At 40.8% G+C, this 18238-nt stretch overlaps 1 protein-coding gene across 1 annotated transcript; it reads right to left on the bottom strand.

Annotated features, from left to right (window-relative positions):
* Positions 1-4906: 4906 nt before the first annotated feature.
* On the bottom strand, positions 4907-16572 carry ltn1 (listerin E3 ubiquitin protein ligase 1). The gene is made up of 32 exons (XM_029448777.1): positions 16418-16572; positions 15969-16175; positions 15670-15768; positions 15143-15373; positions 14997-15049; positions 14716-14896; positions 13948-14121; positions 13549-13739; positions 13038-13185; positions 12692-12949; positions 12225-12536; positions 11782-11997; positions 11594-11635; positions 11312-11501; positions 10988-11227; positions 10757-10910; positions 10445-10595; positions 10065-10275; positions 9809-9953; positions 9481-9591; positions 9254-9381; positions 8981-9116; positions 8720-8864; positions 8398-8611; positions 7955-8192; positions 7697-7777; positions 7341-7527; positions 7023-7188; positions 6715-6935; positions 6415-6609; positions 6000-6167; positions 4907-5667 (listed from the first exon to the last, which is right to left on the bottom strand). Exons 1-32 carry the CDS (start codon positions 16457-16459, stop codon positions 5605-5607), a joined length of 5298 nt encoding a protein of 1765 aa, XP_029304637.1. The 5' UTR covers positions 16460-16572; the 3' UTR covers positions 4907-5604.
* Between the last annotated feature and the right edge of the window lie 1666 nt (positions 16573-18238).

Below are 18238 nucleotides of genomic sequence, written 5' to 3' on the forward strand. Positions count from 1 at the left end.
GTTACAAGTGAGGTTACTTCGCTGATTTAGATTATCAATACAAAATATAAATAAACCAATAAATGATGATGTATTATTATGAGCTATCCAGCTGTAGGCTATATAAAGTAATAAAAATGAACCCCAATTTTACCAGCTGCAATATTAAAGTGATTTATATTCCATCAATATTATGATTTCACTATATTTTGTAAAGTAATGTACCGTCCTTTACATAAGTAAGAGATTTAATGAAGGGCTTTTACTGCTTTACACTGTAGTATTGCTACTCTTACTTGAGTGAAAGATCTGATAGTTCCTCCACCACAGCCATGCGAGCAACTCTGTGAGGCTGCGGTGCTATGAGCTAAATGCCAATGTCAACATGCTAACATGCTAACAATGACGATGAGTTAAAAGCTTGATGCTAGAATGAATGTCCTTAACCATTCATCCCTCCAGACCATCTATTCTAGCATTAACAATGTTACAAAGCTGATATTTATTAGATAGTGACCATGTCCACCATCTTAGTTAAGAGTGTAAGCATGCTAACATTTGCTCATTAGCATTCAGTTTGGACCAAAGCGGTAGACTGACCAACTGACTTTGCCAAGCTTAGAGCTACACTGCTAGCCTGGCTAAAAACATATATAGCAGTAACATGTGTGCAGTTTGCTTACTTACAACAACTGCTCAAGTGTCTGAAGGCTATGTAAAAATGGAATGTGAGAAGTTTTCATGAAGGAAGAAATTATCAAAACATAACCAAAATGTTTGATTTAAATTCAGAGTATGTTTCTGATGAGATAATTACAGTGCTTTCCTCTACTCAGTGTGCATTTTGTGTTAAATGTCTGGTTACTTTACAGAATGATGTATCTAAACACCCTTAGGCTTAACTATGGAAACACCAACCTCTCTGAAACAGTGTGGCCATTTAAATGGAACAGTAAATCAAATGTTGCCACAGGGAATAGAAGTCCATTTTCTTAGCCTCTATCACAATATATTAAGCATTTGCAATATATGGACATGCCTGTGGGTTTCTCTAAATTTAGGGAATGGGCTGTGATAGAAGTCTGTATATGAACCTTTGGTACCTAATTGCTGCCTCTGCACTGTGAGTCATAAAGAGTGCACAGTAGATCTGCTACTTTTATATGACGATAACACTGCAGAGTGAACTCAGAGTGAGCTACTGCCAGAAGTGTGAAGCATTAGTGTCCCTGCCTCTATTTAGCTAATGTGCAGGAGTTAACAAACACACACACAACCTAAAATATTCAGGAACCGCTCATGTGTTTGTCCTAGTTGAATCTAAAAGGATTTGGTCATGCTCGGATTCCTTTTTACACTTCTCATCTTCTGTTATTTCCATGTAGACTAGGGCTCCATTTGGGGGTCGGTTGACTGACGTTACATGCAGAAGGTTTTCTGGAAGGAGAAAAAGTACGCCACCAGTGTTATTTGTAGGCAGACGTGTGCAGCTGGTGCTTGAGTGTGAACTTAGGCCGTGCTTCTGAATACTTAAATAGTCCTTTGACATGCATTGCCCCTTTGGCTGATAAGTTTCATCATGGAAGAGAGTTAGTTAAATTGGGCTTATTTAACTTTTTTTTAAACTTTGATATTAAGATATTGGGTGAATTTAGTGTCTTTGCAGTTACTCTAATAAAAATGTTTGATCATTAAATGATAAGATGCATATCCTTATTGTCATACAAATAGAATATGCACACATGGTTACTGACACCATTGCTAATAAAATTCGACAAGGCGTTTCAATTCTTTGTTTTACCGTTCTGTAACTAAATGATACTGCATGCTTGGGCTATTCTTTACTGACTTGCTCTTTTTCATTTCTAGAGTCTTAAAATATAGAATTTTCTCTTTAAATCTACTCGCTGTAGTTTTGAATCAAAGCCAAAGTCTTTTGAAAACAGCACACTCAGCCACCTGCTCTTTGGCGTCCTCCATTGCTGCTATAACATGGCAGTGGTAATAGAAAACCATAAAAGGCCTGTACGTGATGACAGAGTAATAACAGTAGATTTAAACTGTGGCAGACCTGGCCGCCTTTTCCAGCCTTAATGACTAATACAAATGCATGTCTAGGAGCCAATAGATTGAGGTCAATAATCATTGTTTATTACCTTCATTATATGAAAACGGCAAATGTTAATAAAATTGATCATTTTGCTTTTGAGTGCAGTTGAGAGAATAGCCCCGATAAAATTGTAAAGTTCCCTGCTTTGGTTTAGGACAAATGAACCCGATCAATTCCCAGGATTACATTTAACAAATTCAGATATTGATTGTATGCTGTGTGTAATTTCATAGTGTGCTATATGATGGGGAACATGGGGAAGAGAGAGAGCGAGAGAAAGAGCGAGAGAGCGAGAGAGAGAGAGAGAGAGAGAATGAGAGAATGAGAGAGAATGAGAGAGAATGAGAGAGAGAGAGAATGAGAGAGAGAATGAGGGCGACAGAGGCAAATAAAAGGACTGTGTGGGATTCATTTCAATAGAACTAGTATACAGAGTCCTACTGATGTGCACACGTACATGCACAAAACACACAGACTAATTCAAAGCCATTTCCAGAGCTGAGCAGTTGCCTGCGGTGTTCAGGAGGGGCATGACTGGGATGGGACCAGCCTCCTACAAACGGCTTGGAATGCTAATAGTCTCAGAAATGGGTCAGGGAGAGCTAAATGAGAGCTAACTACGTGCAGCTAATTATGAAGTAACCAAGCCTCCAACATATAGGTTCGAATGTTTGAAGGCCACATAGGCCGGTGAACTGACTGTTTGTAGACAGGTTGGCTGCTAATGAGCTTGTATTAGTACAGCAGTTTCATGCAATTGGGTCAATGTAGGAGAATAGATAATGGATGGATGGCATCTCAAGCACTTTCAATATTAAGGAAGGAGACACGTGTAGAATCTGATCTGCGCTCATTGTCCTTTTTGCCAAAAGAAATTCCATTTTCATCCCCTGACCAGTTTCGCAGAGCACATGAATCACAACTCAATTTCTGCTCATTAATTATATATTTTATTAAGTATTAAACAACTTCAGTTTTGTATGAGAGCAAAAGCAGTTTCAAGGCAGTACAATCTAAAGCTGTATGTTTGAGTGTATAACTTGACATTTCAATATTAATTTTGTTTTCAGATATTTCATGGTCAAGTATGTTCGCACCATTTCTCCAGCTCTCACATCAGTTAGGCTCCAGCATTGTGAGTGAATTTATTCATCAAATTAATTTGAGTAATTAAAGATGGCACATTAATAATCCCTGTGGGACCCCTTATTAATTTCCTTTTGAAATTCCCCATTAATCATTTGGATGAACTGAAAAAATGTTTGTCTGAAAAGCAATGAGACAGAAGATGTAACAATACAAATTATTTTTTGTAGGTAATTTAATCTCCCTAGATAGTCCAGAGCAATAATCCCTTTTCTTCCAGGTTAATATGTACACGTCTCCTCAAATAGTAGTTGTATTCCTCACAGCCGTGTCTTGTGCTTATGCTGCCATCTTCTGGTAAGGATTGACCCATATTATCAAAACGTCTAAGCTGCACACAGGACTGTATTGTAGTTCATAACATTTGCACCACTGCTTAATCAAGCAGATAATGAGCAATAAGATTTGAGGACGTCTCTGTGAGTGTGTCAAAACTCGTGAGAGACGAGGATTTCAGTATAAATATTTATGCCTGGCAAACAGATCAATGGCCATTAAAAAGGTCAAGGGCAGATGATGATGGATGCTGGCTGTATATATTGATATATTTTGACCGCAATAATGAATTACAAATGCACACAGGCTCACACAGGCTCACACAGGCTCACACACACACACACACGACCAAATGATAGGGATTAATTCATTGATCATGCTTAATCTGTCATAATTAATTCCATAGGAACAACTGTGATGAGAGCAAGCCTCCATTAAACAGTTAAATTATTCAACATGAGGAGGTGGACCCAAGATAAATGAGCGTAGCAGACTGGTGCCAGCAGTCACAGGCTGAGGCTAATTACAGTCTTTTCTTGGAAACTAGCACAGGTTAATTTACAGTAAAGGTTGTATGGAAATACCATAGAACTGTAATTGGAGGCTCAGGTTAACATAACAGTTCATGCAAGTTGACTTTGAATAAAGTTATACGAGATAAAATGAAAGCATATCATATACGTCACATTTCTTGACCTATATCTAGATAGATAGCTAGATAGCTAGATATATCTCTATATCTATATCTCTATATCTATATCTCTATATCTATCTATCTATATAGATATAGAGATATATAAATATATATCTATATAGATATAGATATATATAAGAATATCTCTAAGCAAGTCCCAATAGGTTTATCGTTTAAGCTGTGCATTCATTTTTTCATTAAATCTTTACTTACAGCATTAAGCTGTGGAAACGGAGATATCAGAGCTAATGCTCATTAAATTATAAAAGAGGTTAGCTTTGGCAAAGGGATTTAATGGATCAAGAGCATCAACTGTACACCTGGGGACCGATGTATAAAACGGTGAATTCAAGAATAAAAGTCTGTGTATTCACAAAGCAGAAATATGCATAAGCAGTGTTTGTGCCAGATTTATATATCCCTGCATATGCAACTCAGTCATGGGGAAAATGTATACACTGATCGAGTTCGGTCTGGTAACTATAACATCCTGCGAGGCTGCCAGATCAGTGTTGTTATACAAAGCCATTTACAAACGGATGTATATGTAATGAGTCATAGACTATTGATGACAATACACAAATCTAGAAAGCTTTAACATTACTCACGGTAGTCCGTCACGTTCAGATCAGCACGTGTGTTTTCTGTATCTTTTGTTGGACCCTTGTTCAAAGTGCTCAATCAAAGACAAATTCCTTGAATAATATTCATCCAGTTGTATTTTATTTACTTTCCAGCATCATATCCAGCTGTATACAGGCACAGGACATTGCAGGTTTAGATATTAGTGAGCATTGGCATTTTAAAATGAGAAACCTCCCTAAAGCTTTCCATAGGTGATCTCACCATGTCATAATGATATAAGGCATGTCACTAATCAGACATAATCTCTATACACTCCTAAATATTAGGAAATATTTGTGAAACCTGTCATGGGCATTGCAATATTTAGATCATGTTCTCATTAGCTTGTAAAAGGACTCATTTCGACAGGTGCATATAAAAGACTAAAGCACCTGGCCAGCTTTGGTTTTCCCAACTTCGTGATTCAGCCTCTTCTACACACTTGTATGTTTCAAACGATGAAAAACTAAGTCCCCAAAAAGATAAAAACTCATTATTAACAGAACAACATCAGCAGGGAGCTACAGATACTGTGCACATACGCTCAGTAAAGCTCTGGTATAAACAAACTGCTGACAGCTTAACAACCCAAACTACTGAATATGGACATAAAAGTTGGCAAAATATCATTATCACTAGATTTTTACTGTACTTTAGTTCAGTCTTCCACTTCAGTCAGAAGAAGACTCTGAACCTATATTGTGATCTAATAAATGAAACATTAATAACCTTCTTTGTGAAATCACAAACTTAAAGTCGTGGTCAACAGAGTGCGTTAGAAGAAGGTTTCTCTGCATAGTGGACAGGTGGACTTGTTGCTGGAGGTGAACCATTTGTACTGTGGAAAGATGAGGAAAAAGGTGTAAAACACAAAACAAATTCAAAAAGCACAGTACGTTCACTTTAAACTATATATTGTCCCGCGTTAAATTGTACTTGGTATTTGTGGGAAGTTGGAAAGTGTACGACACAACAACCTTCAACTAAGTCCTCGTGAAACAGCCGGATTACTTATATACAGACCAACTACAGTTTGTTCTCTCGCAAACATATGCTCAACGTTTATCCATATATACATATTATTTATATACAAATGGTTATTTTTTTATTTCTTTAGTGAAGGCATTGAAGGTCTTTAAATGTAATATGATCTTGACGCATATATCTCACCAAACACGCCGAGTGGAATTTCTTTTTGCAGGTGCGGCAGCCCTTCTTGGGCAGGGAGTAGTTGGAGCCGTGGATAACAGAGAAGCAGATCATACAGTCCTCGATTCCCTCGAAACGCTTATCCACGTTGTTCTTCCACAGAGCCAGGCCCTCCATTATGCTGCCATTCTGAACACACACACACACACACACACACACACACACACACATTTACACTTTCTGAATCGTTTCATCCTCTCTTGCTTTGCTGATCCCTACAAAACAAAGTACCTTCTTCAAAGCTCCCTTGGCCTGTATTGCTCAAGACAACTTCACTGGCAGGGATGTACTCTGGCTACAGGTCCTCCGGTTGAAGAACAGACACTACTAACTACATCTTCTTGCATTTATATTCATTGTGTGTTCGTGTTTCTACCTGATGTGTGAGATAGGTGCTCAGTTGCAGCATCCAGTTCCTCCATTGCTGTACGGCAACTCCCACGCGCCTCCCACTCTCTACAGTGATGGAGCCTAGAGGGTAGTTCTGTGGTAGCTGAATCACCAGCTCAATGAAGATGTCATCCACAGAATAGGTAGCAATCACCTCCCGCGCAGCAGAGCGGGCCTTCACCTGGAGCAATAAGATAAATATGTACACGGTTTGCCATTGGGGATTTTCAGTCTAACAGTAAGTAACCTTTAAACTAGTAAAAGTTAAATGTATTTTCTAACTTACAGTCATGCTGTCAAACATTTGAGTGCTGGAGTGGACAGATGAGATCTCCTGGGCTGAGAGAACGGGGCTGACGTATTTAATAGTGAACTTCTCCACAGTCGTGCTCACTCTCTTTTCCTGGCCGTTCCACCACAGACGCACCATGGCAGGCAGGTCCTGCACCGTGCTGTAGTACACACTGCAAGCCAGATGACGGAGCTCCCACTCGACACCTTCACTGTCTGCGGGCAAAAAGCACAGGAGGGGGAAATGTGAGCTTGTTTATATGTCACAGCCATGTACAGGGTACATGTGTGTGCGCTACTTACTGTCAACAGCCAGAGAGTGGCTCTCTGTAAAGAAGGTTTTGGTCTCCTTTGTCTCCACCCCTTGGCCAGGGTAGATGGGGTTCTCAGGCATCAGTTTGAAGAGGTGAAGGAGGAGCTTGTTAAGGGAGCAGCTTCTCTTAATATACTGGGCATAATGGGCTCGCAGCTAGAAATACATCAGAAAAGCAGTCAACACTGAGACAAAACATATATATCCGTTTGCTTGTATGTACTCTCAAACTACAAGTAAAAATAAAAGTAAAAAAACATATATATTGGACTAAATATCTGATAATGTGAGGATTTATCATGACTCACATGGGAGGGGGAGGATTTGAAAAAGGTGAGGAGCAGCTTCCAGGCCAGCAAGTACCCCAGGATGCAGGAGTACTCCACACTGAAAGGCTGCACCACTGCAAACTCTCCTACTTGAACCCCAGCCAGGATACTATCGCACAGTTCCTCACAGGTCGACAGGATAGCCATCAGAGATGCTGGAGGAGAACTAAACACAGAAATGAAACTGAACTGTAAAAATCATAAAATAAATATATATATATATCCAACAAAGATATATATTTTTGTCCGATATAGTGAGTACTCGCGTGACAATAGAATCCTAGAGTAACGTATGTGTGAAACCCACAGTGATAGGATTTCCTCCATTTACTTACAGACATGGCTCATCTCTGTCATCATCATCAGACTTGTTGTTGTCTCCTTCCCCATCACACTCGGGCAGCTGAGGCATAACCCTGTATTGACAACAAGTGTTTTCATTTTTCTCTTATATCTTGTGGTGAAGATGAGGAGATAATTTCCAACCTCCTGCTGGGCCCTAAATATCTCAGAATAGATGCAACACTTTAATCATAACACAATTCTTTATCCCCGTTTGCGCAGTGATACACACTCTCAAACAAAATCCTTACTTTTCTAACAAGTGGTAGATGGTGATCTGCAGAGGCCTGGCTTTAAACAGCAGCAGAGGACAGAAAGAGTTGAGGAGCGTCTGGAGGGGCTCTGGCAGGTTTGTCTTCTGGTCTGCGATGAAGCGTGGTGGCAGGGAGTTATGTTTTAGCTGCTGCACAGGCGCATATGTCAGAGCCACGCCGACTGACTGCAGTACCGCCAATGGAAACACTGGGTCATCCGGTTCAGTGAAGGCTTCTGCATTGAGACAAGAAACAGACCGAAGGACGTCGATTTGTGAATCAGGAGTTGCACAGAAATGTTCTTCATTTAGCGTAGACCTTATTATCTAGTGACGCTAAAGAAAAGCAAGAATTAGGTATGTTTTGGTGCTTGACTTCAGAGTAGGCTTTATTCCCAGAAATGTTCTCATAACCCCATCAAATAAAATCCACACACGCACCTGTGATGTTGATCGGCAGAGGAAACAGCAGGTTGTTGATTCCTTCTACGAAGAAGTCTTTCCATTCACCAGTCAGTTCAGACGGCAGCTTCTCCACTACCTCGGGCGAAGATGATGCGAAGAACTGATTCAGCTTCACTATCAATGCAGCTGACTCACACACGAACAGCTGCACCCATGGGTTCCACAGGCTGCTCACATTCTCGCTGGCCGTCTGAAATTGGAAACAAGCAAGTCAAAGACAGTGAGGGACAGCGGATCCACTCTGCGGCATTACTCTGTAGCTGACAAAACAACACTATGTATACACTATATGTCTCACCTCTAACCAGGCTAACATAGAGCAGAGCAAGAAGTCCCACTGGCTGCTCCCGAGAACTGTCGGGCGATGAGTCACCAGCCAGGTAAGGAAACGCATCATCTCCACAGCGAGGTTCAACTGTTCTGCAGTTGCTTTAGACAGGTCACTGAAATACCAAGATGTGACAAATGTAGATACATCAGTAGAATATATCTAAACTTGGACAGTGTTTAAAGAGATATAAGCAAACACAGTTTGTAAATGTTTGTGTGATTACGTTACCTGCTAAAGAGAAACCAGTCTTCCTTGCTGCTCCTCCACTCCATCACGGTGGCCAGGATAGCCTGCAGAACCTCCTCCTCTAATTGTGTGTTGGCTTTTAGACAGCACAGCAGCACCGCCAGACACCCGTACACATCTGTGACACACAGACAAAGATTATTGTGCCATTAATGTCCATGTGTGCAGTCGTGTGTGTGTGTATGTCCATGTATGCAGTCGTGTGTGTGTATGTCCATGTATATCCATGTGAGCACTTTGTGCGAGTGTTCTCACCATCATTCTCTTGCCAGTTGATTATTCCAGCAGTTGCCAGAGCAACGAGAGTCTCTCTGTCCTCTTTGGTCATGGTGGGGCAGAGCACCTGGAGCGTGCTCAGTTTGCTTTGACACACTGGGAAAAAACTGACCAAACACAGAAAGTGTTCAGAGAGTGGTCATGTAACAGATTTGAGTGTTAAATTAAAAGCATTTAAAATGACGCTAATAAAACTAATTATTAACCTCTCTGCGGTGCCGTAAAGCTTCCTCACGATTGTGTGAGTTGTTTCCAAGTTGTTGGTGTGGATGTAGTTTTCTAGAGTCAGAGACCATAGTCCTCCATCCTCCACAGACCTGCAGGGTAACAATACAATACACACATTCAGTGGATAGTTTCAAATAATTGCCTGGGAAAATGTGCATTAAAAACAGTGATGCATTGTATTTATTTTATTTTATTTTCTAATCAGATATTTTTACTGATAGCATAAAAGTGTCTTTTGAAGAGGCTCCATGAAAACTCTGCTCATGTAGAAAATCAGTACATGTGTTGATGTTGTGTGCAGCTCACCTCGAGTAAAGTGTTCCCAGCAGATCTTTCATTGGAACTCGTCTCTGGAGTCCTTCTAACAACCCCGAGTCAGTCAGCAGGCTGTGATGGGCAGGGATGTACTCTACCTCCTTACACCACTGCAGTCCATACAACAGCTCGGAAACTGCCAAACAAAGCATACATAGACAAACATATTAAACAGCATCTGAGATTGACGCATATAAAAACAAAGTTAAAGAAAAATGTAGTTCCTTTCCTTTGTGTGTTTGTGTACCTGTGTTTTTAAGGTTTGGCAAGTGTGAAGGACATTCTGCCTCATTTTTGTCACAAGGTATGAATGCAACAGTCTGGGCCACCCTCCCCAACAGGGCACAGGCAGAGAGGTGGGCTGGCGGCCTGGTTGGCATCCTAAACTTCCAGATGTCAATGGAGGGTTTTTCGCAAACTCCTCGGAGGCGGCTAGACAGTAAGGGGGTTTTGATCCACTGAGGACAGAAAAAAACAGTTAATTAGAACAAAGCATGAATTTTGAGATCTTTGTGGAGATTCTATTTAAAGCAGAATCCTTCCACAGCAAGGTCTTCATGACCAATGGATGGTAGTGCCTGAATGAATTATTTTCATTAAGTAAGAATGAAGGATTGGCTGGCTCACCTGAGGCGGTAAGGCTCGTCTGATTCTTGTCCATTCTGTCTGGCTGGGCGTCAGTTGTGTAAAGAACTGGACGAGGAGCGGGGAATCTTGATCGCAGACAGAGATGATGGTCTCCACTAGGCTCTGCACAGCCAAAATAAGAACCTGCAAACTAAAACATAACACCAAGAAGAGTTAGGTAGAACCACAACAACGCCTTGGGACAGATTCTTAAGATTGCTTGCACCGATTCAGACACACTGAACAGGCTTACATTTGGGGAGGGATTACTGATTAACCCCTTTTGAAAAACTACAACGAGTGTTTTGTTACCTTTTAATATCCAGAGAGACGGTGAGTAGTTGGTTTGTCACCCAAAGGGCTGCACTGTGCAGGAAACCACCTTCCTTGGCCTCATATTCAGAGTGTTGGACCAATGACTGGATCCCAGCTACACACACTTCCCTCAGCTTATCTAAAAGTGAGTCTTTAGAAGCAAATAAACAAAAATGAGTTATTTTGCTTTCCTAAAAAAGTATGTTTGTGCTCTGAGCAACTACCTACCAGACAGGTGAGTGTGCATTTGATCTTGGGCAGTGAGCTGGAAGACCGTGAGCAAGAGCTCCTCAGCAGAGAGAAGTAGAAGACAATCTTGTACAGAAGAGAAAAACGTGGAGGCCACGTCACAGATGAAGCTGATGAGTGGCTCCATGTTGCCGGCATCTGACATGCTCTTGGTCTCAGACAGGGTGGCATGGAGCCTCTCTAAGATCTTCTCCATGTACACCTCTCCTATCAGAGGCTCTGCACAAGTGAAAGCAGATTAACAAAAAGATGATTATATAGTTTGGTGACTGATAGGATAATCCACAAATGATGTGCATTTACCATTGTTGTGGTGCTGAGAGAGGACCAGGCTGATAAGTGTCCAACTGTGGTTGCTGGTAGAAGAGGTAGAACTGGCAGAGCTGTGTCCCACCTTGCACAGCTCCTCACTCAATCCCAGAAGCTGCTCGCCCAGAACTGAACCTTTCAGCCAGTCACGGCAGCTCATTAGAGCCTCAGGATCTGTACATGCCTGACAGAGTGGATAGTATCACAGATGTCAAATGTAAATTTGACGTATAGGTAGATAATACAATTGTATCTGTGTAAATAGAAGACACATACCCTCTGTATAATTTGCAGGATAATTCCCCACTGTACATCCATCTAGAAACCAGAGGGGGCATAGATGTCAGCAAAGAAACGGCAACATTTCAGTTTAATCTACGACACGAGAGGGATCGTAGCGCTGCACATAAAATGACGTCAATCAACATCAGGTAGTGTGTTTTGACATCTACATCTTATGTTACCGTGGTGATGTGGTTGAGGATGCGGGTGGTCTCCTGCTGGCTGCAGCAGTAGAGTGAGCTGAAGACCATCTCCACCAGGTGCTCAGTGTCTCTGCGCTCCTTCTCAGCCAGCCACACCACCACCCGCTCCAGCAGGAACTGCATTGCTGGATTCCTTATCGTCGCTTCACCCCGCTGCTTACCGTCCATTATTTTGTCATCCAAATCCACTAATGTCTAAGACAAACACAGTTTAGGGGAAAAAGTTAAATTGCATCATGGAATTGTAAGAGCTGTTATTACTTTCCATTTGTAATCCTAATATCAGTGTTTATATGTTCAAGCCCATTCATTTAAAATTGCAAATGCTTAACATTACTGCCACCGCCACACCTTTTTATACTGAACTTTCAGTTTTACAGATTTTACACAGACAGATTCATGGCTGTGTAATCGTGACTTACACTGAAGACTCTGGGTGTGTGGAAAGATTGCAGGAGGAGAGAGAGGAAAACGAGATGTCTCTCAGAGTTTTTCTCATTCACATGCACCAGGCACAGTTGTGCCAGCTGGCACACTACATCCTCAAAATGCTGGGTCTGTAGGGACCCCGATGTCTTCTCATTCACCAGCTCCGACACTGTCTGAACAGGCTTCTCGACAACATCCCCCTCGACTTCAGTTTTCTGATTGTCCTCTGGCTGAGAGAAACTGATCTTGACAGATTTCTTCTTCAGGATGTGCTTTCTTTTTACTCTCTCAGGGTAGCGCATTACCTGGAGACATAAGAGAAAGGGAGAATAGATTTATTCAGGCATTGTGTTTTCTGTTTTACTTTGGCCACTTTAAAGACATGAATGGCCCTGACAGCCATATTGATCTGCTGTATCCTTGCATGTCTGAACCAGAGATTCCCAAAAACCAAACTCACCTGCAGCAAGGTGGCTACCCCTTCCAAAGACTGTGGATCTGCATCCTCATTGTCGGCATAACGCACAAACAAAAGGCCAAGCCCCTCCCAGAAGTCTGCAAGAAGCCCTTGAAAGACATCCCTGCGGTCATTAGCTTCATCTTCACAATGCAGGCCTGCCTTCTTCTCCCAGGAAACAAGCATTTCAGTGACCGAAAGGAAAAGAGGACCATTTTGAAGGGAGGGATTTCCAAGAGCCTTTTCTAGTAGTGGCAGGAGCTACACAAAGAGACAGGACAGTGTAAGAAAGGTAGAGATGTAAGTAGATCTGACATGGCAGGACAAAAATGTGCAACTGTGATCCTACCTGCTGTGAAATAAGCATGGTTCGTAATTGTTTCTGTTCCTCCTCTTCTTCAGTATTGTGCAGTACGCAGTACCTCAAGCACTCGATTACAGAAGTCACTATCACGGCACTTTCTGACGGGCTTGTTGCTGCGCGCTCACTAGACAGACTGAGACAAGCACACGGACATGAAATGTTAGTGGTACAGAAATTATGGTTTATAATGAGCAAGTGTATATTTATATATCAATATGTCTCATACTAAATAATCTAACCTACCGCTCAGTGCAATGAACTGTGTTCCACTGATGTGCATTACATCAGGGAAGTCTTTAAACGTGTAAAGTAAGAATTCAAATGACACATTTTCATCAAATATATATTTGCATAGAATCATTGATTTGATTGAAAGATCTTTCTAAACATGATAACACAGTGTGAGCATATCGTCACAACAAGGTTCCCTTGAAGTTTGATGAATATCAATATTGAATTATCACCTGACACAAGGGTACATACAAAAACTAATTACCCTTGCATGAAGGTAGAGAAGAAGGTGGTGTAGAAGTCCAAGGCCGGATCTGTGACCTGTTGGGGCAGTTTGCTGAGGAGTGGCATTAGATTAGGGTGCAGGGCTTTAGCCATGCCTTTGCCACCCTCCTTTAGCAGAGCCCAAAGTTTAGGTAAGAAGCCCTTCTTGGCATTCACATGTGTCCAGCAATCCTGAAATAGGAGCAGGACATTTTTTAGTAATTGGCACAACAAAATGAAACATCTTTACATGTGTCATTAGTTAATATAACTCCTTCTTGCACTACCCATCAAGTCGACTGTAATAACAGAGGAGTAGACAACATTACAGAACACCTGACAATATAATGACATGAGCATACAGTACATGTGAGGCCATCTTTTAAAAACACAAGCTTACAGGGATCGCAGACACGACGTGAAGAACAGCCTCCCACACAGGAGGCAGCACTACAGGATCTGTGTCCTCGATGCTGAGGAGAACAGCGGGGCAGAGTCGTACTGCTTCAGCCTGGACCAGTCCTGGAGTGAACTCACACAAAGCACACACCATCTCGAAAAATGCGCCTCGCACCTGTGGAGCAACACATAGGAGTGTTTATTAATTGCATGTACAGTGTATTAGGTGGCAATTAGCAGCACAAACAAATATAATTTAACTTCTCACCATGTTTTTATCACGTTAACAGAATATGAAACTACCAAGAATAAGTTAACTCTGAAGGATAAAAACATTTCTACATAAACTGTGTGGAAACTAAAAGGATGTTTTCTACTCAACATGTTGGCTGTACATGTAAATGTAACCACAGTAACTAGAGCACTTAAGATAGATTCCATGAAACCAATGAGAAATTCAGATATTTATCAAACGCCACTCAAAAACTCGCTCAGGGTGTTTGGAATTAAAGAGAACTTGGTGGCTTCTCTACAGAGGGGTCATGTATAGATATTGCTAAAGTCCTAAATTTCCCTCGGGATGAATAAAGTATCTATCTATCTATTGGGATATCACATATCTTACAATCATTCATTCAAATTAAAAAACACTCAAGATCTCATGATTAATATATGAATTTAAGTGGAAAATATCTTATTTTAGTTGAGTGAAACTACATTATGTGCATACCAGGTGAACTAGTTCATGAGTCCTATTCAATGCCGGTACCTGTGGTGTCTTGTGTTTGCTGTACTTCCAGAACTTCACAGAGTTGAGAAGATGTGCTAGTCTTTCCTCCAGGGCCGTCCTGTCACTCTGCAGCAGCAGGGAGAGCAGTCTCTTCACCCCCAACAGAGAACTGGTCAGCATGCGCACATATTTGCCTTCTCTCTCCTCCTCTGTCACACTTCTAGAGAACAAAGGTAACCAGTGCCTCAGCAAATAATCTGACGGAAGGTATTATCATTGTGCCAACACAGTGAGAGGAATGGATGCAGAGCTAAACTTACTTTGGATCGCTCAGCGTGTCCGCCGTTTCCTTTAACAAAATATCTTGAAGTACCTGCAGTTTAAGAATAACAACATTTTAATGTTAAATTTAGGTCATTCGATGACAAACCCCCTTGTCCGCACTAAAGCCACCACTATTACTCACGTTAAGCATCTCATCCTTGCAGAAGCTGAGAGCCTCAGGCTGTTTGCTCGGTGAGAAAGCAGCCTGGAATGCCTGGCAAGCAGCAGAGGCTGCAGGTGTGTAAGTGTCACACTGGGACAGAATCCAGTGGCCCATCAAGCTCTTCAGAAAGGGGGCCAAGCTGCGACGCACTTTCAGCACCAGCTGCTCAAAGGCCTGCTGGGTGGCCTCCCTGATCCGGCGATCATGGTCCTGATAGACATAATGATGAAGAAGAAATTATCCTGATGTAGACACACATCAAACACTTGCACAAATGAAAGTCCCATTAAAATGTAATCTCTAATTTGAGTGTGGTTCCAGGCAACTTTTTGTGGAGAGAGATTTGAAATGGCACACTTTACTTTCAATTGCTAACCCGGATCCGACTGATAAAAAAGTATGATGATAGCTGGAGTGTTTATACATACGTTTGAGATGCACCGTTTCCAGAATGTTGTTGCATCAATACAAAAAAGGTATTTTTATAAATGTGCGGTGAATCTCACCACTGATATCTTGCAGTAAATCCTTGGCCAGTATGGAAGGACCCCTTTAACCTCTTCAGCATCCCGTTCCTGACACATGGACCCAAAGTCCTGCACAGCCTGAGAAGAGAACCCAGCATGAAGACACACATCAATTCAACATACCCAATGAGAGATTGCTTTTCACGTATCATGTACACTATGTGTTATGTTATTTAAAGTGGTAGGTTGTAGCATATGTGTTAGATGTGTACATGCGTGTGCTAAATACGATTGTCTCTGCATAGAAGACCATACATTTAGTAAAAGTTTAAACTCACTTTAAGTCTGGTAACAACATCCCTTTTAGAGAGTTTCCTGAGCACCAGCCGGAAATCTGCATCTACCAGGTTGTCTATCTCCTCCGCGCCATGGACAGCAGGGACATAACTCAGCTCCGAAGTGACCGCTGTGTCGAAACCTACAAAGCCCGGGATGACACCTCCCTCCCGGGTCAGTGCCTCAGCAGCTCGTCCGCTACTGGACGGCTAGTAACGGTAGAGAAACGTGTGGTTATAAAACAAAAAAATATCCTAAAATAAGAAACGTTAGCAAGACGGAAAACATGTTTATGAAACCGTTGGGACAACACAGCCACACTTAGCCTTAACTAGCTGTAGACGTGAAGTTTGCATTAGCTTGTGCTCGTGTCTGTTGCTAGCAATGTAACTTTAACACTGCCGTTAGCTACGGACATACATCGCATCACATTACAGACATTGGTACTCACCCGAACATTTCCTTTAGTTCGCTGTTTATTCTTACCCCCCATAGATACGCATTAATCTTAAAAGTATCAGTTTTTTATGGTAACGTTGTAGTATCAAATGATACAATGTGAAAGCCACTGGTCATGCTTAAATGACGGAAGTGGAGACTTCCTGTCTGAATATTTCAAAATAAAGTGTCAACCTCACGAGCTATGTGTTATATTATATACATATACATAGGCTATATACAGTCTGTGGTTCTGTACTTACAGAAAAACGCTTCTTGCACTCAGCTATCGGCTTTTGGTCTGACGACAATAAGCATGTGCATGCATAATCTTATTATTGAGATTATCCATAGCTACTGTACAATAGTGACATTTGGTGAGAAACCTGTTTTTGCCGTTTTCAGTAGTTTTACCTTGGGTAGAATATCTACATGTTGTGAATAGAATATCTACCCAAATCAATCTTTTATTTATTTGTATCTTATTACTGCGAACAGGGTATGTACAGGGTTTATGTTGTCTAAATCCAGTATTTGTTCACTCTTCCCTTAACATGGTTTATTCCTGGTTTACCCCCGTTTATAAATGTCTGTCTTACCAGTGTTTTTCTTTGGTCATTACCTCAGTGCAAAGGCTTCAAAGAAAAGTGAATGAATGGTATAATATAAAGGGAAAAAAAAAACATTAAAGGAAAAATAGCTGATATGGTTTGAAGGGGAAAGTTCTTGGAAATATTGGCCTCATGGTGGCACTAGAGAGGAAAGGTCAGGAGTCATTAGGATGTTACTTCTACTGACCTTACACAACAAATTTCATGGAAATCAGGTCACAATTCTGAATACCCTGTGTACAAAGTTAACAATCGACCACTACAACAGAATAACATTCATGGTTAAGTATTAGCAAGAGGAAATGTTGTGATAGTATGGCTAGGTGAAAGGTTTGCAAAATTACGAGGAATCATACTGTGGTACCCATGAATATAATATACAAAGTTAGACTAATAATAATAATAATAATAATAATAATAATAATAATAATAATAATAATAAGAAGAAGAAGAAGAAGAAGAAGAAGAAGAAGAAGAAGAAGAAGAAGAAGAAGAAGAAGAAGAAGAAGCTTTATTTGTATAGCACCTTTCATACAATAATTGCAGCCCAAAGTGCTTCACAGCAAAAACATAACAATTAGTACAAGGACAGAATAAGATCATTTACAGTACAATAATCACACTGTAGATGTAAATGAGTCTGAAGTACCATTATAAAAATAGCAGATAAAATAGTAGATAAAATAGCAGAATTTAAATAATATAATATAGCAGAATTAAAATTGTAGATAAAATAGTAGATAAAATAGCAGAATTTAAATAATATAATATAGCAGAATTAAAATTGTATTAGAGTTAGAGTTGTGTTAAACTTTTAGACTCCTCTGGTCGATACTTTACTTCCCTTTGTCCCCGTTGTACAAAGTAAGTTAAAACACAATCGTCAGTCCCAGATTTCGTTTATGGTCAAATCCAGATAAAACCGTTATTAAACACGCTGGTTTAACCTTTTCAGTCTAAGGCAATATCTATCTCGTCTTCTCTGCTGTGACTCGTATGAAATCCCTCTATCAAATACAGTATATCTCAAAAGTGAGTACACCCTTTAGATTTTTGCAAATATGTTATATCCTTTCAGGGGATAACATTATCCTACTGAAACTTTGATATAACTTAAAGTAGTCAGTGTGCTGCTTGAATAACAGTATAGATTTATTGTCCTTTGAAAATTACTCAGTACACAGCTGTTAATGTCTAAACAGCTGGCAACAAAAGTGAGTACA

This window comes from Cottoperca gobio, chromosome 14, assembly GCF_900634415.1.
Source record: "Cottoperca gobio chromosome 14, fCotGob3.1, whole genome shotgun sequence".
Classification (NCBI taxonomy): Eukaryota; Metazoa; Chordata; class Actinopteri; order Perciformes; family Bovichtidae; genus Cottoperca; species Cottoperca gobio.